Raw genomic sequence first — 23696 nt, forward strand, 5'->3', positions numbered from 1 at the left:
ATCTGGTGTAACCTTCTTCTCAATCACTTGTGGTGCAGGATCCTTTTCATTTCTCACTTCTGGTGCAGGCTCCTCTTGAATTACATTAGTTGCAGGCATCATTTCTGATACATGCAACTCAGGCTCCACTGTAGCTGCATCCAAGCTCACAATCTCCTCTGGTTGTACAACAATCTGCTCCACTGTTGTTTTTGGTTCTTCTGAAGCTGGTTCACTCACTTCTGATTCTACTTGCATCATTTTCTTAGCTTTTGCAATTTCATTTTCTTTTTTCTCTTCCTCCCTTCTTTGTTTTAGATTCAGCATAGCAGAAGCCAAAGATTCATCTATTTCTTCCAGTGAAAAACTTGGCGTAGAGGTGGATGTACCAACTTTCTCACCTTTCAACTTCTCATCATCTACCATCGGTGATGGTGAAAGTCCCAAGTCAAATGCATTCTTGATATCATAGTCATATCTCTGCTTATCCTTTTTTGCTTTATTTTTCTCCATATTAATTGCATCCAACAACTCTTTTTCTTTCTCCAATAGAGCCTTAATGAAGTCATCAGACCACTCATCTTGGCTTAATGATGGTTATTTTGCCATTTTTGACAAGAACTCTTCCACTTTAGATACCAACTCATTTCCTGGGAAGAATTCTTGCGCCTTCTTCAGTGAATCAGAAAGCTTTGACAAATTGTCACCAACAGCTTGAATTATACCCACAAACTCATCCATAAACTCCTGTGTTTTAAAACCAATTGACATACATTAGGGAATAGTAAACTTTTAGGTGTTTCAGTTTGAACATTTAGAAGTAAAAGTATGAACAACTATATATACCGAATGACACTTGTGCACATACACAATATATAAGTAAAGAGGCTTGAACACTTATTTTTATCATTTATTGATCCCGTTTGAATAAATAACTAAAGAGGTTTGAACATTTTATTACTTTCTGTATATAATGCACTAATTCTTCATTATGTTATTATATGTCTTAGAGAGGTATGAACATTATATGCAAAAATAAAGAACATTTAAGCAAAGGGTTATGAACATTTATTTATATATGTTCTAAAAATATTATTTAACATATTAAAGGAAGGAACATAAAATTAATATTACACATATTTATATTTTGCAGAAGAATTAACTTTAATCTATTAGAATGTGATGCATTTAGCAATACCTTGCGAGTTTGTTTTTCTTCAATATTGATTTTGGGTAACACCTTCCCCAATCCAAAGCCACTTTCCTCCAATTTATTCCGTTTGTGTCCTATTTCCTTTGTCCAGCAGGACACAAGTGGAATTCGTCTTGGAGGAAAAAAGTTTATTCTTTGAACTCTGTCAAAATAGAAAATCTGACATACAAAGTATAAGTGTTAGAAAAACCCTAAGATTGATCAAGTACATTAAAATCATAAATTTAGAAGGTGTAAATGATGTTATACCGTCAATAACGGCAATGGTCCTGTGAAAAATGGTGTCGTCATTAAAATGATGTAAATGATGTTATACCGTCTTTAAAATCATACTGTGCAGTAGTTGAGAGCAGTGCCTCCCACACATACTTGCACCAGTTCAAGTTCCGGATCTGCTCATGATTCATCATTGAGAACAAAAATTTGAAGTATGCTTGGTTTGACAATGTGCTCTTGATCAACGTGTTGACAGTCACCACCAAGAAGCTTGTAATGAAATTTGCATCCGGTCCAGCCTCAATTTGGTCTTCTCGACTGTAGTACTTCAAAATTTTCTGAACTGATGGGACCTTATTCCCAAGAGGATTCCACTTTGTATCTATAAAGATCTTTTTCCAACTGTTTTTTTTAATGAACAAAATTTAATTAAGATAAACATTCCCAAACAGAAAGAACAACCAATATAAAAATTAAGAAAGAACAAACGCAACAACAACTATGAACAATTATGAACAATTATATGAATCAGGGTTATAGAAATAGAACAAGCATAGACATATGAACAAAATTTAATTAAGAAAAACAAAATTTCATTAAATATGAACAAAATTTAATTAGGATTCCACTTTTCATGTATTAATGTCTTCTTCCATCTGTTTTTGTTAATGAACAAAATTTAATTAAGGAAAACATTTTGAACATATGACTAAAAACTTTGAACATAAAGGTAAAAAACTTTGAACATAATGGAGAAAAGCTTTGAACATATTGGAGAAGCTTTAAACATAATAGGGAAATTTTTTGAACATAATTGATAAAAACTTTGAACATAAGGAGGAAAAACTATGAATAATTGTATGAGATAAACGCAGAAAAAACTTTTTCTCATTATAATTGTATGAGATAAACTTTCAAATTCTGAATGTATATTAAGCCATACACAATTGAACAAATAACTTTAAGAAAAAGAAAATTTATAGTACATGCATAATGCAGTTAGATTTTTGAAGTCTATAACATATTGAAAATATAAGTATAGACTTAAGATCATTTACCTTGCCATGAATGCAGAAAATTCTTCACTAGCCTTGTCAGACTTTGCCTCAACTATGTCTACTTCACCGCTAGGAAGGCCATATATCTTTTTCACGTCCTCAAATTCTATCAGAATTTTCTCATTCTTTGGCAGATAAAGATATTGGCTGTTTTCCTCAAAGTTGTTAGACAGCCATGTAACAAATTGTTGGGATGAAGTAGGTAGCTGGAAATCTAGCAATGCTCCTAGACCAATATTCCGAACGGCCTCCTTCTTCTGTTCATTCATCATGGAAATGAAAGTGATGAATTTTCCATGTCCTCCTCTAACTCCAATTTTTTCTTCCTCTTCTTCTTCTACTTTCTCCTTGTAAATAGCGATTGTTTTCTTTGCTTTCTTTCTTGTAGGAACTTCTTTGGTAATCATCGCCAAAGGGGAAGCCTCTTGTTCCACAATTAAAGCTGATTAACAAAACCAAAAATTAATGCAGGAATAATAAGAATAAAAATAAATTACATAGATTCATTCAAGTATTTTTATTTTTACCGTTTTCTGAATTGTGAATATCATCATTTTCATTCTCTTCCTTCACTTCACAATCCTCATCAGTTATTTTCCTCTTTCTTTTCTTTTCAGCAGGTAGGTTTGCTTTTGGTGTTGTTCTTTTTGATGCTGGAAAAGGAACACATATAAGTAAGTTTTAATAACAATCCTAGAATTTTTAATCTTATGGAAAACAAATAAATTTTAGTCTTACCTATTTTTTGTCTTTGTTTTTCGAACATAAGCAATCTATCCTTCACCGGTACTGTTTGCTCTGTTAGAGAAGAACATAGAATTAAGAAGTTTTGGTAAATATGTAATACAATGTTTAACATTTTATTATACTAAATATACCTTTTTCATCTTTTTTTGTTCTTTCCCTTCTTCTTCTTCCCATTCTTCGTCTTCCTCATCTTCTTCCTCTTCTTCCTCATTTTTCTCTTCCTCCTCTTCTTCCTCCTCTTTGTCATCTCCCTCTAATTCCTCTTCTTCTTGAACCTCTTCTTCTTGTTCCTTTCTTTTTTTCAAACTATCTTTCATTTTCCTTTTCCCTTGAACTATTACTTTTGCAGGTCCTGTGAATAGAAAAAAATAGTAAAATTGTTTGAACATATGACCAAAAAACTTTGAATAATTGTAAATTTTAACATATGTCCAAAAACTTTATGCAGAAAACTTTGGACATAATATAGAAAATTTTTGAACATGATGGAGAAAAACTTTGAACATATAACCAAAAACTTTGAATACCTGTATGAGATAAAAACAGAAAGAATTTTTATCCAAACAAAAATAACATTTTATGATAACCAAATGAACATTCCATGAAAAAAACTTTGAACAATGTTAAATGTAAAACCTGTTTTCTGTTCATCTCTCACTTCTTCAGTATCATTTTTCTTGTTTCTTTTCATTGCAGTCCTAAGAGGAAGAATTCTTCCTTTAACAGATGTTTTTTTTCTCAACTCTTGTAAAAAAAATTACAATGTATTTAATATATTAACATTTTATCAAATATCTTAGATTATTGTTTAACATTTTTTTTTGTATATATATTTACCTTTTTGCTTTTTTGTTTTTATGACCTCAACATCCACAGGCTCATCCTCATCTTCTTTCTCATCCCCTTTCCTTTTCTTTGGAGTATTTGTTACTTTGGAAGTAACTTCAGAAACATCTACATTAATAACAAATACTAAGTACAACTTCCATAATAATATATTTGAACATTTATTAAAATAAGATTGAACAATGTAAATATTTACCTTTGCCATCAAATTCTTCTTTGCTAACTATTTCGGCACAAACATTTTCTTGCACTTTCACCATTGATCTTGTACTTCTTTTCGGATTGTATGAATCTGATATGTTATGCAACTTCTTTTGTAGTGCTTCATCAATAGTTATATTTTGAATGGTCTTCTTCTTGTTAGCTGTTGTCTTCCTTCCTTTTTTTGTGCCATTACCACCATTGGTTGGATCTTCACTCTCTGAAGCATTTACATTTTCAACCACCTGGCAATTGCTTTTGTGGCATCATCATCTTCTTTTTTCTTTCTCTCAGCTTCTTTTTTCTTTCTCTCAGCTTCTTTCTGCTCAGCTTCTCTTTGGGCTTCTGCAGCAGCTGCAGATGCCTTTTCCTCAGCCTGTCTTTTGGCTTCTGCTTCAGCTGCAGATGCCTTTTCCTCAGCCAATCTTCGGGCTTCTGCATCAGCTGCAGATGCCTTTTCCTCAGCCACTCTTTTGGGTTCTGCATCAGCTGCAGATGCCTTTTCCTCAGCCACTCTTTTGGCTTCTTTCTCAGTTGCAGATGCCTTTTCCTCAGCGACTCTTTTGGCTTCTGCATCAGCTGCATGTGCCCTTTTCTTAGCTTCTATTTGTGCTGCTACGGCAGGTGTAGCTATCCTTTCCTCAGCTTCTTTGCTGGCCTTTGCAGCAGCTGCAGCTACCATTGCTGCAGCCTTTTTTTGTTGTTCTACTTTATGCTCTTTGCTAAAAGTTGTTTCACTAACATGTTGCCCCTGATAAATTAAACAAAGTACAAAAAAATTCAATAAATTAAACCAAAAAAAGTGTGATCATATATATGAAAACGTATGAACAATATCATTTAAATATAAACTTACAAATAAACAAGAAAGAAAGAGTTGTTCAATAATAAAGAATAAACCATAAAAATTAAAGAACAAACAATTCCAAATGAATGAACAAACAATGAAACAATTATGAACAAATATGCAGAAGAAAATGAATTGTAAAAAAAAAGCAAAATTGTACCTATTTTTTGTAGCAATCTTTTTTTGTACCAAAGATTTTGAAGGATCTTCTTGATCTACTTCACTGTTATTTGAATAATATATTGTTAATATACATGCTATTTTATATAAAATTAAGAACGATTCAACTAAATTGAAAATTCATATTATTTTTTACCTTGATGTTTTTTGAACTTCGGGCTGGGATTTTGATGAAGATTTCTCATCTCCTTCACTGTAATTTGAATAGTAAGGTGTAAACGTACAAGTCATTTTATATAAAATTAATAAAAAAATTATTCAAAAAGCTAAAAATGGACATTATATTATACCTCAATGGTTTTTGAACTTCTGTCTCAGAAGTTGTAGATGCCTTCCCATCTCCTTCATTGTATTTTTTATTAATATGATGTTAATGGACACATTATATTATATAATATTAAAAATTATTCAAATTTCATAAAAAATTGATATTATCTTATACCTTAATACTTTCTGAACCTCTGGCTTGGATTCAGTTGGTCTTCGCTTAAATTTGAGTATTAACCTTTTTGGTTGTTCTCTAGATTTTATAAATGTATAACTAATGAGTGTCCAGAGCAAAATACAGTTTGAAGAAATGAATATTTTATGAAAACAAAATGAACATTTAACATAAAAACAATTATCATGAGTTTTAATATTAAAAAGGACTGAAGAAATGAACAAAAGTTTAAACATTGAAATTATGAATATAGCAGTTGAAATAATTGAAAATTTCTAAACCAAACTTAGTATATCGGAGTAAACGAACATTTTATAAAAAGGAATTGAATATTTTACCAAAATGAATTGAACATTTTTCGTAGATGATTGTAGATTTAAAATTTTACGATAGAAAAATTGAATATTAGTACAAAGAACATTTCCATTATGAATATAATACTAGAAATAATTCATAGTATATTCCAAAACAAATTAAAACTCAGTAACAAAATATATTCCAGAAAAAATTGAACATTTTATAAAAAGAAAATGAATATTTTATCAAAATATATTGAACATTTTATAAAAAGAAAATGAATATTTTATCAAAATATATTGAACATTTTGCAGACAGACAGTTATCATGAGTTCTGGACTTAGTTTTTTGAACATAGGAATGTAAAAATGTTCAAATCATTTTAATTATATATATAACATTCGAAATAATTCAGTATTCCTAAAGAAAACTCAATAGACCAAAAAGGATATCCAGTTTGGAATATATGAACATTTTTCAAAAAGATATTGAATATTCTGCTATAATCAATTGAACATTTTGCATAAGATAGTTATCATGAGTTCTCGACTTAATTTATTTTACAAAGGAATGAACAAAACTCAGTAGACCAAAATGAATATCTAGCTTAAACAATATGAACATTTTACACATAAAATGAACATCTAACATAAGGATAGAAAAACTCAACAAAAGTTCATCACATTTACATTATTATAATAATATTTGAAATAATTGACATTCCCAATCCAAATTTTAATCATCAATAAGATTATTCTTAAATCTCTATGAATATGAACAATGTATCATTATTTTGTATTTGTATTGTATCAAATGTCTAAAACGGCACATTCGTAAATTAAATAGAAATAGATATTCAAAAACATAAAAATTACTTACTGGACTGTGTCTATTTGCTTTTCAGTTTCAATTTCATTCTCAATTTCGTATTGTCCAGTTCTGTGACCAAAAAACGAATAGTTAGGGTTTGGTAAAATCATTACGCAACGAAAATGAACATTAAATTAAAAATGATTGAACATTAACATAAAATTGATTGAACCTATGTAAATTAAAATGAATTTTGCCTACGAAAACTTAAAAATAACTTACTCCGTCATGTCTGATTGCTTTTCAGTGCCGATTTTTGGCTCTTCACTAGATCTTCCCGTACTATAGCAAAAAAATCAGAAGTTAGGGTTTGTTAACATCATAAACCAAAAAAATTGACCATTATAATGAAATTATTTGAACATTATAATGAAAATAACTAAATTAAACAGATATTTAAGTAATAAAACAGTTGCATGTACGAAATCTGAAATTAAATTACATACGTTTCTTTTTTTCTTTCGGCATCTTCGTTTTTCTGAAATAGAACGAAAATAAGCAAAATTAGATTTCATATTTAGTTCGAAAATAAAATCGAAACATCAGAATAATTTCTAATTACTTACTTTTTGCTTTTCGTTGGATTTTGTAGCTTGTTCATGTCAATTTCATCTCGAATATCCATTTTCTCCTTTTTTTTCACCAAAAAGAAGGCACAGATGTCTTCTCTTGATATTTTCTGCAAATTCAGCTTTAATAATGAAGATTAGTAGCGGTTTGAAGAGAGAGAAAGTAAATTGAGGTGGTTGCAGGAAGTTTAATGGCGATTTTAAGAGAGAGAAAGCAATCGAAGTAGATGAGTGGGCGGAGGAGAGAGAAAAAAATTTGCGTGCTGAGAATTTGAACGGTTTTCGAAATGATTTTCTTCTTTTTTTTATTGTATTTATAGGCGATTCCTGCGCGAAATTATTACCCTCACGTGCCATTTTTTTTAAAAAAATTATCTATCCCGCGCGTGGGATTCACGCGCCTAACAATGGCAGGGGGTACAGCCAACTTGGTTGTACCTGGGTATTTTACGAAAAACGACGCGCAGCGTCGTTTTGGGCAGGGGGTACAACCATCTTGGCTGTACATGGGTATAACAATTAGGGGTATCACATCCGAGTATCTTTTCTTTTTATGTGTCTCACAAAAAAGGGCTCTCACCATTATCATTCATAAATCATAACTAGGTCGATTTGATAACATGCGCGCTTTAGAAATGATACTTGTAAATTGTTCTTAATCAAAATCATGTGTTAGGTAATAGAACCAATGATGTCTTAGCCTAGTGGTTAAGACTGAGGACCTGTGTAAGATAGGTCTCGGGTTCGAATTTCCTCCCATATTTGTAATTTATTATTGCCCTTGTGACTCATTTGCAACCAAAAAAAATGCGTTTGGTGATAGAAATAGCCTAGGTTTTTAATTAAAGAAACACACACACTCCTATCTATCTAAGCTAAGAGTTATTTCCCTGTTTGAACTTCATTCAAAGGAGATTCACGTACAACTATTGAAACCAATTGCTTGTTGGTTCAGTGGTGATTGAGGCTGAACTTGGTAGGGAGAACCCGTGTTCGATCCCCCATAACAACAATCGGGAGGGGAATGGAACCTAACCACCCAGAACTCGCTCCGAATACGGATTAGCCTTAAGGGCGAACCGGGTGCTAACACAAAAAACGTACAACTATTGTACATCTTGACATGTGTTGTTGCATACTTGCATGCAAGATAATGTTTTTTGGACTTGGCCATGGGCTAGACTGTGCTTTTGGCAAAAGAACAGTCCGTTTTGTGCTAAAGAAGTGGGTTGGTCGACCCAAGTTTGGGCAAAATCTTGTTCGCAACATCCATGCATTATCTCGTGCCAAAAACAACGAGTTTTTTGAGCCATCCGACGATAGGTAAATAGGTTTTTATGTCTTATAACTAAAAGTTCAATGGCCTGCCCAAAACCTTTTTAATAAAAAAAATCTAATGGGTCGGATCGGCCTCGAGAATCGAGTCAAAAGGTCCAAACCTGGCTAATTTCGGGCGAGCTGGAGGATACATATGGTCTTCTCTAATAGTCTAATATGTTTCTTGAACACACGTGTGTCATAGGGTTCGTGTCTTTTTCGGTTTGGTGAGGAGGATTTAGATGTATTTTGTACAGTATAGTGGTTTGGCGAGGGTCGTGTCTTGTTCATGTAATGTACGAGTGAAGATATCATTTAGTTGAGTAGCCAAAAAGCTTCGGACTAAGGCATTGTTCCTTAGAGCTGAACTGAGCTGAATTGAATATTGGACAAAAAATAACAGGGCCTGAGTTGGGTAAAATTCAGCTCGAATCAAGTGACTTCAAGGTAATATGCGTTTCAGATTAGGTATGGTCCAGGGCTGTCAAATCGGGTCATCGGATCGGTTTCGGATCAGTTATAACTGGTTCGGGTCTTTTCGAAATCGGTAAATGTCGGGTTAATGTTTCTATTCGGGTCAATTCAGATCGGTTCGGATAACTTCGGTTTCGGATGAAGTCGGCTAATATGTTGTTTCGGTTCGGGTAATTTCGGTTCGGTTAAATCTCGGGTTTGGTTTGAACCGGTTCGGGTTTAAAACGGTTTTGTATCGGTTTAATTTGATTCGGTTCTAGTTCGGTTCGGGTGTATGTCAGATACAATTGCTATTTTTACCAGCTTACTGCATGTACGAGTGATGTCCGGATCGGATAAGTCTCGGGTTCGTGTGTATGTCGGATTCAGTTACTATTTTAACCGATAACTGCGGGAATGGGTCATGTCTGGATCAGATATATTCTCGGGTTCAGGTCAAGTTCGGATCGGTCGCACCTCAGATCACGGTCAATTACGGATTGAGTTTGCGGTTTGCGGTTCGAGCTAAGATCGGGTTGGCTTGTATTCTTATGTTGTATGGATCGAGTAGCTCTCGAGTTCGCTGTCAAATTCAGATCACTTTATAATTCTAATATTACATGCCAAATACTTATTTTTTAGAAATCTACTACCTCCGTCCAAAATTGTTAAAAGTCGTTTTCAGATTTATTCGGAGCGGGTCAACGCCAAGTGCGGGTTAAATCGAATATCGTATTTTATCGGGTAAAATCAAATTTCGAATTGCTATCCGGACGGATGCAGGTTCGATTCTGTTAAAACTAGTTGGATACTAATCAGGTTACGAATTTCCTCGCGTTGTTAGCGGATCGAGTCTGGATCTTTGATTTACGGGTCAAATCGAATTTCGGGCGTCCAATTCATAATGGCCCAGGCAGGGTTCGTTTCGTACACTTCGAAATTCGAACCCGTGAATTGTGTTTTGTGTAACCACCAAACCGCCAATTTCTCCATCATCCTTGATTCCTTGACCACTACAAGTTACCTATTGGCTATTGCCCTACTCTCACTCCCTCTCCAGTCTCCAGCTGGTGTTCCTCTTTCCTTTCTGCAACAATGGCGGCCACCCACCCTCTCTCTCATTCAACAACACTCGCTAAAACCCCAAATCTCTCTTCAAAATCCAAAACTTCCATCCTCTCAAAACCCTATATTTCCTTTTCCAAACCCTTATCCCCAAAACCCTCAGTTACCTTCAACAAACCCTTAACCCCGAAACCCTTAATCCTCCAAGCAGCTGTTTCCCAAAACGCTGCAACTTTAGAGCCCCAAACCAGCAAGTTTGACCATTGTTTCTCAAAAAAGGATGATGGGTATTTGTATATTGAAGGGCAAAAGGTGCACGATGTTATGGAAAGTGTTGAAAAGAGGCCATTTTATTTGTATAGTAAACCACAAATTACTAGAAATGTCGAGGCTTACAAAGATGCTCTTGTAGGGTTGAGGTCAATTATTGGTTATGCTATTAAGGCTAATAATAATTTGAAGATTTTGGAGCATTTGAGGGGTTTGGGTTGTGGGGCTGTTCTTGTTAGTGGTAATGAGCTTAGGCTTGCTTTGGCTGCTGGTTTTGATCCCACTAAGTAAGATTTCTTCTTTTCCTTTTGTGTTTTGGTGAACTTTAATAGTTAATGATTATACTTTGTTGTTTAATTTGTTGAAAATGGTTTGTTTTACTGATTTAAGCTGTGATTTAAATGTCATTTTCCAAATTTGGATTGTTTTACTTGTGATTTTCATGGGGGAAATTCAGTGTTACCTAGTTTGCGGTATGCTTTGGTACGTGGAGTGGGTAATGGAACATAATTCGCTTGATTAGTCCAAAAGTGTTCCACTGTACTAATTAGCATGAAGTAATTTGAAGTAATTTGTAGGGAGGGATTAGGAAATTAGGTAACACTAGAGGGAAATGATGATAGTTTATTGTTTAGTGCTTGGAAATGGTTATGCTATTGATTGTAGCTAGTTTGTAGTCTCTTGTAAATCATTAATATTTCCAGTTTTGTTGTTGACTGCTATAAGTTGAAGCACAAGGGAAGTTGTTTACTCTGAGTAATTTATGTTGTGAATACTGAAAATTGGTTGGACTGTGAGATAATGTAACTTTTCCAGAATGTCTACTGAGTTGGTATCTTGATGTTAGGTGTATCTTCAATGGAAATGGAAAGACATTGGATGATTTGGTTGTTGCTGCTGAGAGCGGTGTGTTTGTAAACATTGACAGTGAATTTGATCTGGACAATATCGTATCAGCTGCTAAAATTGCAGGGAAAAGGGTGAATGTTTTGCTTAGAATTAACCCTGATGTGGATCCTCAGGTATGTCTGTTTTGTTGACATCCTTTCCTGTTATTACTAATAAACGCTGATATACTTTTTTTTCCTGCTTGAGATAAATTATTAACTTCTATCAGTTAGCCCTAAGGTAGTGTTTATTGACATGTAATAGAAGCCTGGAGCAAAGCTTGAGTTATTGAAGAGTCCTTTTAGGCATGTTTGCTACAATATTTACCCTTATGTTTTCTAGAACTCTGGTGCATCTCTGTGACCCAACTTCACTTCATTGTCTTTTGCTGAACAATCTGTAGTATAAGCTCCTTTTGTGGTATCTCCGCGTTTGTTAGATAGTTTGTCGTGTTTTAATTTTATTTTCATCTTGATTTCACTTTTCCATGGGAGACTAGAAGTCTCTGTTAAATAATCCAATTTTCTTCTTGGGGAATAGGAAAACTGATTAGTTACCCCATAGCTTTGGTAACAATCAGAGTCTAGCAATATTCTTCATTTTATTTCCCTGGACGTCATTTGTCATAAACAGTGATAATCTTCCACAAGTGAACATGGCCTTAGTTCCCAGTGCCATGATTTGACTACGATTAGCTTGAATTGCATCTTAATCTTTTAAATCTTCAAAGTAATAATTTTTAGATGTCTGGACGTTCTTGTTGCATCCTGCCAATATGCATCATGCACGATTTTCATCATTGGTAATAGTGACTGGATATTGGGGAGGAAGTGGGCCCTATGATTTCTATTTGTGGATGAGGGCAGTGTAGTTTCATTTTTTAGGTAAACCAAATTCTTTCACGTCTTTTTCTTTTTTTTTCTTGTGTTTCTGTATGCCTTACCTGTTGGTCGTGATATCTAGGTCCACCCTTATGTAGCCACTGGGAACAAGAACTCCAAATTTGGCATTAGAAATGAGAAACTACAGTGGTTTCTGGATGCTGTGAAAGCGCATCCTCAAGAGCTGAAGTTGGTTGGGGCTCATTGCCATCTTGGATCAACAATTACCAAGGTATTTAAAGCTATGTTTCTGCAGTTTTTTCTAATCAAATAATTCATGCGATCTTCTCTTAAAACTACTGAGATGCCACTTTGGATTGTCTTTTTTGGTGTTTGTTATATTTGCTTTGTAGTCCACAGCGTCTTGGTAGTTAAGTATTTTTTTTTCTTTTTACCCACAGGTTGATATATTCAGGGATGCTGCAGTTCTTATGGTAGAATACATAGACCAAATTCGTGACCAGGGTTTTGAGATTAGTTACTTGAACATTGGAGGTGGTCTGGGAATAGACTACTATCACACTGGCGCTGTTCTTCCTACACCTAGAGATCTTATTGACACGGTAAGGCCCTAGAAAATCATTTACTAAAAATCTATAATACTCTTAATCATATAATTGGCTGAGTTGATGATGATGATATTTCAATATCATTGGCTGAGTTGATGATGATGTTTCAATAAGTGTTACTGACATGTTCTATAATCCTTTGTGGGGAAGAAAAGGAATCTTCAGGCCTGCTAGCCTTTTGTTAGTGTCTGAAGTTAAATGTGAAATTACTGTAACACATGATTGACCAGGAAATACCAGTTCATGAATATTTTCCATTTAAGTTGTATAATTATTTTGGATGTAACAGACATATAAGAATGTCACTTGTCTTCTTGTTTCAACAGATTTTTATTTGTAATCTTCCTTTAACTTGGTTCATTGTAGTTTAGAATTTTTACGTTCTCATTTTTTCATGCCAAAGAAGGATATAAACAACTATCTTTGAGCTGCCTCTAGGATATTTGTTTAGGTTGAGTATTTCTTAGTTTGCTTTGAATGATGGTAGCTGAATAAACTTAATAAGGAATATAGTACACTCACTTTATGATCATGTATGCTTATTGCAGGTACGTGAATTGGTCCTTTCACGAGATCTCAACCTTATCATTGAACCTGGAAGGTCACTTATTGCAAATACCTGTTGCTTAGTTAATCGTGTTACTGGTGTCAAAACTAATGGTACAAAAAATTTCATCGTGATTGACGGGAGCATGGCGGAACTTATTCGTCCGAGTCTTTATGATGCTTACCAAGTAAGTAAATTTCCAGGAAATTCTGAATTACAAAGCTAGTAATGTGATAATTACGGGAACCTCAATGGAAATGGGTCCTGTAATTCTCAAAAAGGCTTACTAACTGAAGTAAATAACATCTGCAGCATATAGAGCTTGTTTCTCCAGCTCCATCAGATGCAGAGTTAGCCACCTTCGATGTGGTTGGCCCGGTTTGTGAGTCAGCAGATTTCTTGGGAAAGGAGCGCAAACTTCCCACTCCACAGAGGGTAATGAAAAATGCTCTTTTTCTCCTCCAACCTCACTGAGACAGACGCTGCTTTAATTTGTGAAAAATAAAATTCATGTTTTAATACTAGGGTTTTGGTTTGCAGGGAGCTGGATTAGTAGTTCATGACGCTGGTGCCTATTGTATGAGCATGGCCTCCACCTACAATCTCAAGATGCGCCCACCAGAATACTGGGTATGTATATCTGGATCTTACTCCCTGATTCTCCAATCCTGAACCTTTGAGGAAATTATATCATGGTTGTGTTGGTTTGGAGGAAAACAATTTGAAAGTAGTTTATTAATGAAGTCATATGCCGATGGAAATCAACTTTCAATTTTGATTTTCCTCTGTTTGGTTCCTTGGTAGAAAAGTTATACGGAGTACGAAGTAAAAGGTAAAAGTTGCACTGGGAATAGAGGTAGTGATACACTGCTAGTGCCATTGAATGATCGCTATATATCAACTTGCAATTGCGTACTTTTTTATTCATTTCAAATCACAAATTCAAAGAACTTTAAGAATAAAAGTCAAATACACAAATTAAGTTTGACAGGGACGCTCACAACTTGATATGTGACTCTACAAATTTTGGGTCATCTTCAACCCTCTATCATATCATTATGCTACAAATTTGCACAATGCTTACATCCTCTTGTAAACATATGTATAACTGCTACCTGGAAATCTGGAATTCACAATCCATGGGTACTTAGTTATGGTAAAACTGCACTGTTATATGTTATCGCAATAATCAGTGTTTTAGTGTAAACTAACATAGGAGTAAATGTAATTGCTATGTTTTTAAATTAAACTGTGGATTTGTGATCCTTAATTATTTCGTATGTTTAGTACGGGTCAAGGTTTCTCCACTCTATGAAATTTTACAGAAGTTGGCTATAAAGGATTTGATCTGATAAGGGATGGGCCACTGATGGGGAGGAAAATGTGGGTATTCCTTCCACTCAAAAGGGGATCGTTTTTCCCACCCCTTAGGATCACTACTGTCAACCTAAAAAAACTTGCTATCATCCCTTATTAAACCAAATAAAATACAAGTATAGATTAACCCAGGAATCAAATGTCTGTGCTTGGTTTTCCTGGATTTCTTTTTTCTTCCATAGGATAGTAAAAGGAGTGAAAGAAAATCTTCTTCAGTTGGGATCACGGTTACCTGATTCGCTAGTATGAGATTGGGTATGGGATCGCAGTTAGCTACTTACCTTGCTAAGTTAGACCAAAATTGTCCATTTTCATGTTATAATTCGCCTTTTCGGTTCGTGGGGTGATTAGAGAATTAGGTAACAGTGGTTGGGATTAGTTTAGTTTTCTCAGGGGTGGAAATTATTTTTGTTTTGTAAAGAAGTACTCCGTAACCTAACATTCCCTTTCTCTCACCTTCCTTCTCTCCTCCCTTCCATTTTATGCGGAGTCCGCCCTCCAGTTTGCTTTCATCTTTTTCTCTTGAACTTTTTTTTTAAAGAACGAAGCAAAAGAAAATGAAGTTTGATAATTGATTCCGTTGAAATATACTTTCTGTTGCAAATGAAATTCAGTTGAAAATGTTTTCGTTAGCACTAAACATAGCCTATATGTGTTTTCTTGATTCATGTGCTTATTACATGGGCTTGGGGCATGGTAATTGGTAACTCATGTCATATACTCCGTATGTGTATTGGATTTTGGTCTTGCTTTATCAACCAAATGTTTTGTTTAGGAACTTATTCCCGAGCAAGTCACCTTGCATTGGTTTTCGGTCTGGCCTTATCAACCAAATGTTTCAATTTAGGGACCAATACCTGAGAAAGTCTCCGCCTTTTTTCATGAATGTTTCCAGTACTAACTGCTACAATTTATTGGTAGGTTGAGGAAGATGGATCAGTTGCCAAAATCCGTCATGGTGAGACATTCGAAGACCATATCAGATACTTTTCTGGTCTCTAATTATTACCAGGCGGTGTTATCATCCAACTCGAACTGTTGTAGTGAAAATAATGTAATCTTTTGGGCAAGCCTTACCTGGAGGGTGCTGCGTGCTTTGTAATATTAACAGTATCTATCTTCTTCCTAGCTTACTCGGAACACTTTTGATGTATTTCTGCGTAATTGGAAGGCATTTGCCAGATTTTGGTATCTAATTCATCCATAAATGAACTAATACCGTGTTTTTGATTTCTTGTTCTTTCTTCTCCTCCATCCCTGGTATTGGAAGGCATTTGCCAGAATACGATATCACACAGTCTAGTTTAATGCAAAATGCCGGCTTATTTCTTTCCAATTATATGAAGATTCAATCCCTAGCTACTACAGAGGTCATCTGCAGTATCAGACTTGTCACCTCTTAAATTGAATCCTGCAAAGTATTTCCTAACCATATTTTTCAGGGCCAAAGGAGCCAAATTATCAGGCACCATAGGAAAAGCTGCTACCAATGAACTAGTTTAGGTATCAGATGATGTTAATCTAAACAATCGATTATCCAATCCAATCATGTTATCCAATCCAATCATGTAAAAATCATTCTAACTTTAAGTTATACAATTGGCCCGTTTGGCAATCGGTTTTTTTTTTTTTCCTTTGATAATCAAATTAAGGTAAATTGTTTTTTACCACCTAAAAAAATTGACAAGTTATTTTTTACCACCTAAAAAAAAATAAAAATTTTTTACCACCTAAAAATTAAATAAAAATTGTCTTTTGCCACCTCTTAACTACAAAATTAATGTTATGTGATTTAATGGGAAGTACAAAAAAAAAATACATGAAAATTGTGGGATAAGAGAAGAAACAAAAAAAATATAGTCGTTGAAATGGGATTGCATATCGTTTTCGTCCATCTTTCCGATTAAAATGTGGTAAAAAATAATTTTTATTTTATTTTTAGGTGCTAAAAGACAATTTTTATCTTTTTAGGTGGTAAAAAATAATTTATCAATTTGTTTAGGTGGTAAAAAACAATTTCATTGATAAACAACGACATCTACGTAAGGATTTGAATCTAACAATTATATAACAATTGAATCAAATAAAAACTTCCTTTATGTATACCCTCTTTTATATCGATGTGATTTACAACATTTTTCGACGAGTGAGTCTATAGATCTATTGTAGCCGTGACAAATATAATATTCGTGTGATTGTAATCGAAAGATTGACCTACTTTTGGATCCTGCACAAATCTTACAAAGAAACAACATGTATTAAACTAAGCACACAAAACTTATCTAGAATCAAAACCACCATAAAGTACTTACAACACTGAAAATATATAGTTTTATTGAGGTATAACGCAAAAAAAAAAAACATAATTGAAGAGAAGAGGATGGAAATAACCAAATGTCCGAATAACTTTGGCTATTTCCGCCCCAAAAACCCTAAAAAGAGAGAAGAGGAGAGGGGGAGGGAGGGTCGGGGAAGCTACTAGTATGTTTTAGGTATGTAAAAAGAATTACCTATTTGGCGACCGACTTTTTGACCGGTGGTTTATTTTTTTTTCGCTTTTCACAAGGAGAAAAAAAACTTTGCCTTGTTTGATTGGCGGTTTGTGTTGGCTATTTATGTTGGTTGTTTGTCCATAGACTTTCTAAAAATGTGTTTTGTAAAGTTGATTGGTGGCTACTAGTTATTTCATACAAAATGTAATTAGTAAATTGAAAAGCCAAGACATATAAAAAGTCTACTCTTACTATCTTTTGGGATTTGACCAAAAGCCGAGTTATTAGCAAGAAAACCAACATTAACTATTTGACCACTTGAACAAGCTAAAAGCCAATGAAAAAGCCAATTACCAAACACCAATGTCTTTGATCCTACAACTGTTGTTCGGAGTACCATAAACTCATAAAGGGGACTCTTCCCACAGTGGCACACTCCCATTCTCCCAACGAGATTCGAACACAGAAGTGGAACACCAACTCACTTTGCCACTTTGGTCATCCCCAACTCCCAATCAAACATACCATAACATATATTTTGGCGCGAACTTGCGCGCCATTTCATCTTCCCCTAAACCCCACTTTCCTTTTCGCCACTCTTTCATGTCCTATTTCCCAAAAATTGCTGCTGCTATTCAATCAATCAAATCGATCTCTTCCCTCGGATTGCGATTGGTAAGCTTCACTTCCGATCTGATTTTTGTTGTTGTTATTGAATAATTGACTAATTGCATATTGTTTCATACTTAAAACCCTAAATTTTACTTCCTTGCTACAATCTTGTCCAATCTTCCGCACAACATCTTTTTTTAATGAAGGCATGTAATATATGCAATTTACTCTAATTCTGCCGAATTTAATTTTGAAATATCAATCATTTCAAATTGTCAATTTCGAGTATTGATTGAAATGGTGTAAAAATCTGAGTTTTCTATTGCAGAAAGTCGTTGATTTCTGTGCCTTTTCAATGGCTAGTGAGATTAGAAACGGGTGTAATGAAACGAGCAATGATAAAATTGATTTGAGAAGGAGATACCAAGTAGTAGTTGCGGCAACTAAGGAAATGGGTATTGGCAAAGATGGGAAATTGCCATGGAAATTGCCGTCTGACCTTAAATTCTTCAAGGATGTTACTTTGCGAACATCTGATTCTGAGAAAAAGAATGCTGTTATAATGGGCAGAAAGACATGGGAGAGTATCCCCCTTAAGCACCGTCCTTTGCCCGGTAGACTCAACGTAGTTCTCACTCGTTCTAGGGGTTTCAATGTTGGAGGTTTGGACAATGTTGTGACTTGTGGAAGCATGGATTCTGCTTTGGAATTGTTAGGAATGCGCCCGTATGATCTTTCTGTTGAGAGGGTGTTCGTCATTGGCGGTGGTGAGATATTGAGGTGGGCTTTCATATTGTGTTTCCTTGTACTTTGAGAAGGAATTCATCTGTTTTTTCATAAATGGTTTAATTTTTTTATTGGATGTAGGGAAGTGCTTAATGGTGCAGCTTGTGACGCGATTCATATTACAGAGATTGAGACCGATATAGAGTGTGACACATTTATGCCCCCTGTGGATAGTCATTTGTTTCATCCTTGGTATTCATCTTTCCCTTTGGTTGAGAACAATATACGACACTCTTTTGTCACATATGTCCGTGTGAGAAGAACCGCTGTTGATATTGGTACTCAGATCAATGGTACCAAGGCAAATTCTAGTAAGTTTGAGGTACAAGACTTCTCCTTTCTGCCTCAAGTGGTATTTGACAGACATGAGGAGCATTTGTACCTTAAGCTAGTACAAGAGATCCTGTCGAGTGGGAATCTTAAGGATGATAGGACGGGGACTGGGACCCTTTCAAAATTTGGTTGCCAGGTGAATCAACTAGTTTGATTATTTTCAGTTCTTATTATGTTTTGTTTGTTTGTTTTGTAGTTATTGATATTATCGTTTTTATCCACAGATACGGTTCAATTTGCGCAAGAGTTTCCCACTTCTTACAACCAAGGCATGTACAATCTAATTAAGATCCCACTCACCCTTGTCAATATGTCATAGCTTCCAGCTTTTGTTGCTTCTCTTTGTGATTTCTTTTGAGAATTTTAGCAATTTATGTATACCTGAATGGCTTGTTGAATTGATTTACGAATTAAGTACCTTTCTTTTTAATATGGAGTATTATCAACTTTGGATACTGGATATTACTCGTGGAAGATGTTTATTTGATCTCGTATGCTGTGTATAGTTGTATACTGACATGTATCTTTATAATTTGAAATTACAGAGGGTATTTTGGCGAGGTGTTGTAGAGGAACTATTGTGGTTTATCAGTGGCTCTACAAATGCCAAGGTATTGACATACTTATTCAAATCCAACTGCATGTTTTCTTCTTCAGAATTTAGTTTAAATTTCAAGCATCATTTCCCGTTGGTTTGACATTACTTGCTTTCTTCACGAAGTTTCTTTTCCCTGCATTTAAAAGTACTTCTCCGGGATCTAATAATAGGGTTCATGAGTTTGAGGTTTGTGATCTGAGCTTCATGTAAGGCTTGAAATGCCTTTGAGACATAATGCATTTTTTTCCCTGTACTGCTTACTTGCCTAGTCTATAATAGTTTATGAGTTTAATGAGCCTCGAAAGTTTGGTGCTTTCGACTGGAGCCTTTTTGTTGAGGGGGAATTTTGAGTTCTGTTTTGGAGCTATCCTGGCTTAGTGACTTCTTAAATTTAACAACATTGAAGTGATTCTATACCCTTATTTAATCCGGCAATCAGAGCTGAAAATGGAAAAAAAGAAATGTAAATTAAATCACTAGAGCAAAATGCAGAGGAGTATGCACAAGCATGATAGGAAGGCTATTGTTGTATTGATGCATATGAGATCCTGGTTATGAGAAGAAGATATACTTCCATATAAGATTCCCTATTTTGTATTTTGTAGATTATAATTTCCCTTCATCCCAGTGTCTATAGTTATGTTAGTTTAAATGACTTTTAGGTTTGTTGACTGAAATTCATGATGTAACAAGTGATTTAATTTTTTCAGGTCCTGCAAGAGAAAGGCATACATATATGGGATGGAAATGCATCCAGAACTTACCTTGATAGGTATGCCAAATGTGGCAAAAACTTGCAGCTCAACTTTTTTCTGGTGATAGGTTAATGTTGTGCCTATATGCCTTTGACATGTATCTTTTCCTACTGCAGCATTGGACTACCAGACAGGGAAGAGGGCGACTTAGGACCTGTTTATGGGTTCCAGTGGCGGCACTTTGGAGCTAGGTTGATACATAATGCTCTAGAAATTGTTATATGTTGCTACACATGAAGAGGCCAGATGCTAGTTCTTATTTCTACTTTTTACTTCTACAGTTATACCAGCATGCATGCTGACTACACTGGGCAAGGATTTGATCAGTTGTTAGATGTTATCCACAAGATTAAGAATAAGCCAGATGACAGACGTATCATCCTATCCGCTTGGAACCCTTCTGATCTTAAATTAATGGCACTGCCTCCGTGCCACATGTTTGCTCAGGTTTTTGTTACGGTTCAAGTTATCTGCTTTTATATACTTTTTATCTTTCTTAGGCGCTTACTTTCTCTGTTGCAGTTCTATGTAGCAAATGGTGAGCTATCCTGTCAAATGTACCAGCGGTCAGCAGACATGGGTTTGGGGGTTCCCTTTAATATTGCATCTTATGCTCTCTTGACGTACATGATTGCTCATGTCTGTGGTAAGCATTGCCTTGATTGTCTTGCTACTGTAACTTTTTTCCACTGCTTGTGTTAAAAATATATGATTACATCATCAAAATGCTGCCTCTTTTGAGGTCAATAAGGTCATTATTGGCACACGGATTTTGCCCCAGATTGCTGATGCATGGCTGTATCAGTTGCGGCAAATGATATTTGCTGCATTATCTTTTTCTTAGGTTGGTTGTTGATTACAGATGTATGTGCTTAACAGATTTTTCTTTCTTGCAGACCTTCTTCCTGGGGATTTCATCCATGTAATCGGTGATGCTCATGTTTATCGCAACCATATTGAGCCTCTGCAAGAACAACTACAGAATCTACCTAAGCCGTTTCCTGTAAGCATTATAGAAGTGCTATAGTTTTGATCCCGATGTAGTTTAGTCTATTAGGTTTCTCTTTCCAAATGGAATCTAATGTTTGTATTCAAACAGGTTTTAAAGATCAACCCTCAGAAGAAGAATATAGATTCTTTTGTAGCAAAGGATTTCGAGCTTGTGTCTTATGATCCTCACCAGAAAATTGAAATGAAGATGGCAGTTTAAAGCTCACTCTCTGACTGTGAGTCTGCTATGTTGAATTGTTGATATTTGTCACTGCTTAATTAAAATTATTATTATGTCGTGTTGCCTTTTCAAAATCATGTATAGTGTTGCCTTTTTATTAAACAGGTTCCAACAGTATGTTTTAAAATTTAATAATACTTAGGTCGTTGCCTTGTTCGTCATCCTTGCTTTCACTTAATCGTATTTTATATTCATTGGGAAATTTATAGTATTTGAATGATATAGTATGTTGATTGTCGATACAAGGTTTAAGTAGAAAAGGTCAATAACGAACAAGATACACATCTGATATTGAAGTAACAAAACTAATACACAAGATAATTATTGCAATTAAAATGTCCTTATCACTATGTTCTATCTTCAACAGATCACTCTTAATACAGTGTTTGCGTTGTTTCCTTGATCTCCTTTTGCTCAGTTCTGATATTTTCCTCTTCCAACTCCTTACATTCCTCTTCTGCTACCTCTATCTTCTGAGTGCTTATGATATCCTCACTTCTCTTTTTCTCCACAATGAAATCCATTAGCCTTCTCAATGCCTCGTCTGAGTCCTCAGTTTTCATCAGTTGCTCCCCTACCTCTGCAGGAGTGACCTTCGCTTCCTGAATCAGTTGTTCAATTTCCGTCAAAAGTGGGTGTTCTGTGATGTCAAGGTAATTTGAAGAGAATATTCTGAGTGCAGATGGGGTGCAATAGGACATGTGAATGTGCACATCCATCCTTCCTGGTCGCAAGAGAGCTGGATCCAGTCGGTCTTTATGGTTTGTTGTGAACACAATGATCCTCTCATCTCCACAGCTTGACCATAACCCATCAATGAAATTAAGCAAGCCTGATAGGGTCACCTAGGTTATATAAACAGGATAGTGTTAGATTGTTAGTTCTAGATCATTACTTGTTAAAATGCTCTAGTACATTATGAAAAAATTACCTCGTTCCCTTGCTCAAAAAATTGTTCTGGAAACTTTTTCTTGCGTTCCTTCATCATGTTCTGTAAGTCGACAGAGCAGTCAATATCTTCCACCACTAGTATTGATCTATTAGCAGTTGTTATAATTAGTCTCCTGAGGTCAGAGTTCTTCCTAACATCAGTCAGCTCCAAATCATATATATCAAAATTAAGGTGATTAGCCATGGCTGCAATCAGACTAGACTTTCCTGTACCCGGAGGCCCGAATAGCAAGTAGCCCCGTTTCCATGCCTTCCCGACCTTTCTGTAGAAATCCTTCCTCCTCAAAAACCTGTCTAAATCCTCCATGATCATCTTCTTCATCTCCATATCCATGGCTAGAGTTTCAAAAGTCGCGGGGTGATCTAGATTTACTGATTGCCAACCAGTCCCTGGACTCCTACGCATGAAGTCAGAGTCCAAAGTGTGCAGCTTTGGTGTCCTTTTCTGTTGTTTGAGCGCCTTTCCTTGTTCTAGGATGTGCTGGAAATAGGTGGTGAACACCATTTCTTTGTGCTTCTTATGGAAGCTCAACTTGTAATAGTGAATCTCATTGGTTGATCTTTTTGTTTCCACTTTTCGAGCCACTCTTTTCCAAGTGAGTTTGACACCATTGAATATGTCAATCACCTCTTGGTTGTTTTCCATGGAGAGTTGGATTTTGGTCTCTTTGATAGGCAAGGTGGCTCGAAACCTGTGGGTTAAAGGGGATAGTTTGGTTCCTAGGTAGAGTTCTGCAGCATAAAAAAGCTGGTTTTTAACCATTCCATCAACTTCATTGATGACTATGGTTACCTCTGAGGAGAAAGAAGCAAAAACAGCCCGGATTTTACCGGAAATGTAGTATTGAAATTCATTGGGTACATAATCTCTAGTAATGCTGCGTATCAGCATAGCAGCTGCAGCTGCCGAGGTAGCCGTGGAGATGATCGTTTTAACAGTAGGCATTTGGATGTTGGTGTTAACCATTTTCAGAGGGTTTTCTGATCTTGTTTCAGAAATCAGGTTTTGAATGTTTAAAGTGTTGTATTGGGTGATTTGGGGTCTTCCCTTCTGTGTTTACTTTAAACAGTGATAGTGGATTACTTGGTGTGTAGTGTAAGTTTCT

General features: G+C 35.2%; 3 protein-coding genes across 3 annotated transcripts; 2 read left to right on the top strand and 1 right to left on the bottom strand.

Moving 5' to 3' along the window:
- Positions 1 to 10224: 10224 nt before the first annotated feature.
- On the top strand, positions 10225 to 16062 carry LOC110803060 (diaminopimelate decarboxylase 2, chloroplastic). The gene is made up of 8 exons (XM_022008521.2): positions 10225 to 10857; positions 11418 to 11592; positions 12422 to 12571; positions 12741 to 12902; positions 13457 to 13642; positions 13768 to 13890; positions 13996 to 14085; positions 15754 to 16062. Exons 1-8 carry the CDS (start codon positions 10331 to 10333, stop codon positions 15832 to 15834), a joined length of 1494 nt encoding a protein of 497 aa, XP_021864213.1. The 5' UTR covers positions 10225 to 10330; the 3' UTR covers positions 15835 to 16062.
- Positions 16063 to 17711: 1649 nt separating this feature from the next.
- LOC110803064 (putative bifunctional dihydrofolate reductase-thymidylate synthase) lies at positions 17712 to 21800 on the top strand. Its single transcript, XM_022008525.2, has 11 exons — positions 17712 to 17999; positions 18265 to 18716; positions 18804 to 19191; positions 19280 to 19324; positions 19601 to 19666; positions 20364 to 20425; positions 20525 to 20599; positions 20690 to 20855; positions 20931 to 21054; positions 21305 to 21411; positions 21508 to 21800. The coding sequence occupies exons 1-11, from the start codon at positions 17928 to 17930 to the stop codon at positions 21616 to 21618; spliced, it is 1668 nt and encodes a 555-aa protein (XP_021864217.1). The 5' UTR covers positions 17712 to 17927; the 3' UTR covers positions 21619 to 21800.
- A 105-nt stretch (positions 21801 to 21905) lies between these two features.
- LOC110803065 (AAA-ATPase At3g50940) lies at positions 21906 to 23678 on the bottom strand. Its single transcript, XM_022008527.2, has 2 exons — positions 22571 to 23678; positions 21906 to 22484 (listed from the first exon to the last, which is right to left on the bottom strand). Exons 1-2 carry the CDS (start codon positions 23555 to 23557, stop codon positions 22014 to 22016), a joined length of 1458 nt encoding a protein of 485 aa, XP_021864219.1. The 5' UTR covers positions 23558 to 23678; the 3' UTR covers positions 21906 to 22013.
- Between the last annotated feature and the right edge of the window lie 18 nt (positions 23679 to 23696).

Source organism: Spinacia oleracea, chromosome 4 (assembly GCF_020520425.1).
Source record: "Spinacia oleracea cultivar Varoflay chromosome 4, BTI_SOV_V1, whole genome shotgun sequence".
Classification (NCBI taxonomy): Eukaryota; Viridiplantae; Streptophyta; class Magnoliopsida; order Caryophyllales; family Amaranthaceae; genus Spinacia; species Spinacia oleracea.

Coding starts and splice junctions, on each gene's coding strand:
- LOC110803065 (XM_022008527.2), bottom strand. CDS start 23,557: ATGGTTAACACCAACATCCAAATGCCTACTGTTAAAACGATCATCTCC. Junction 22,485..22,570: donor TTTTTGAGCAAGGGAACGAG/GTAATTTTTTCA, acceptor TATATAACCTAG/GTGACCCTATCAGGCTTGCT.
- LOC110803060 (XM_022008521.2), top strand. CDS start 10,331: ATGGCGGCCACCCACCCTCTCTCTCATTCAACAACACTCGCTAAAACC. Junction 12,572..12,740: donor TTGGATCAACAATTACCAAG/GTATTTAAAGCT, acceptor TTTTACCCACAG/GTTGATATATTCAGGGATGC. Junction 14,086..15,753: donor TGCGCCCACCAGAATACTGG/GTATGTATATCT, acceptor ATTTATTGGTAG/GTTGAGGAAGATGGATCAGT.
- LOC110803064 (XM_022008525.2), top strand. CDS start 17,928: ATGTCCTATTTCCCAAAAATTGCTGCTGCTATTCAATCAATCAAATCG. Junction 19,667..20,363: donor GTGGCTCTACAAATGCCAAG/GTATTGACATAC, acceptor TAATTTTTTCAG/GTCCTGCAAGAGAAAGGCAT. Junction 21,055..21,304: donor CATGATTGCTCATGTCTGTG/GTAAGCATTGCC, acceptor TCTTTCTTGCAG/ACCTTCTTCCTGGGGATTTC.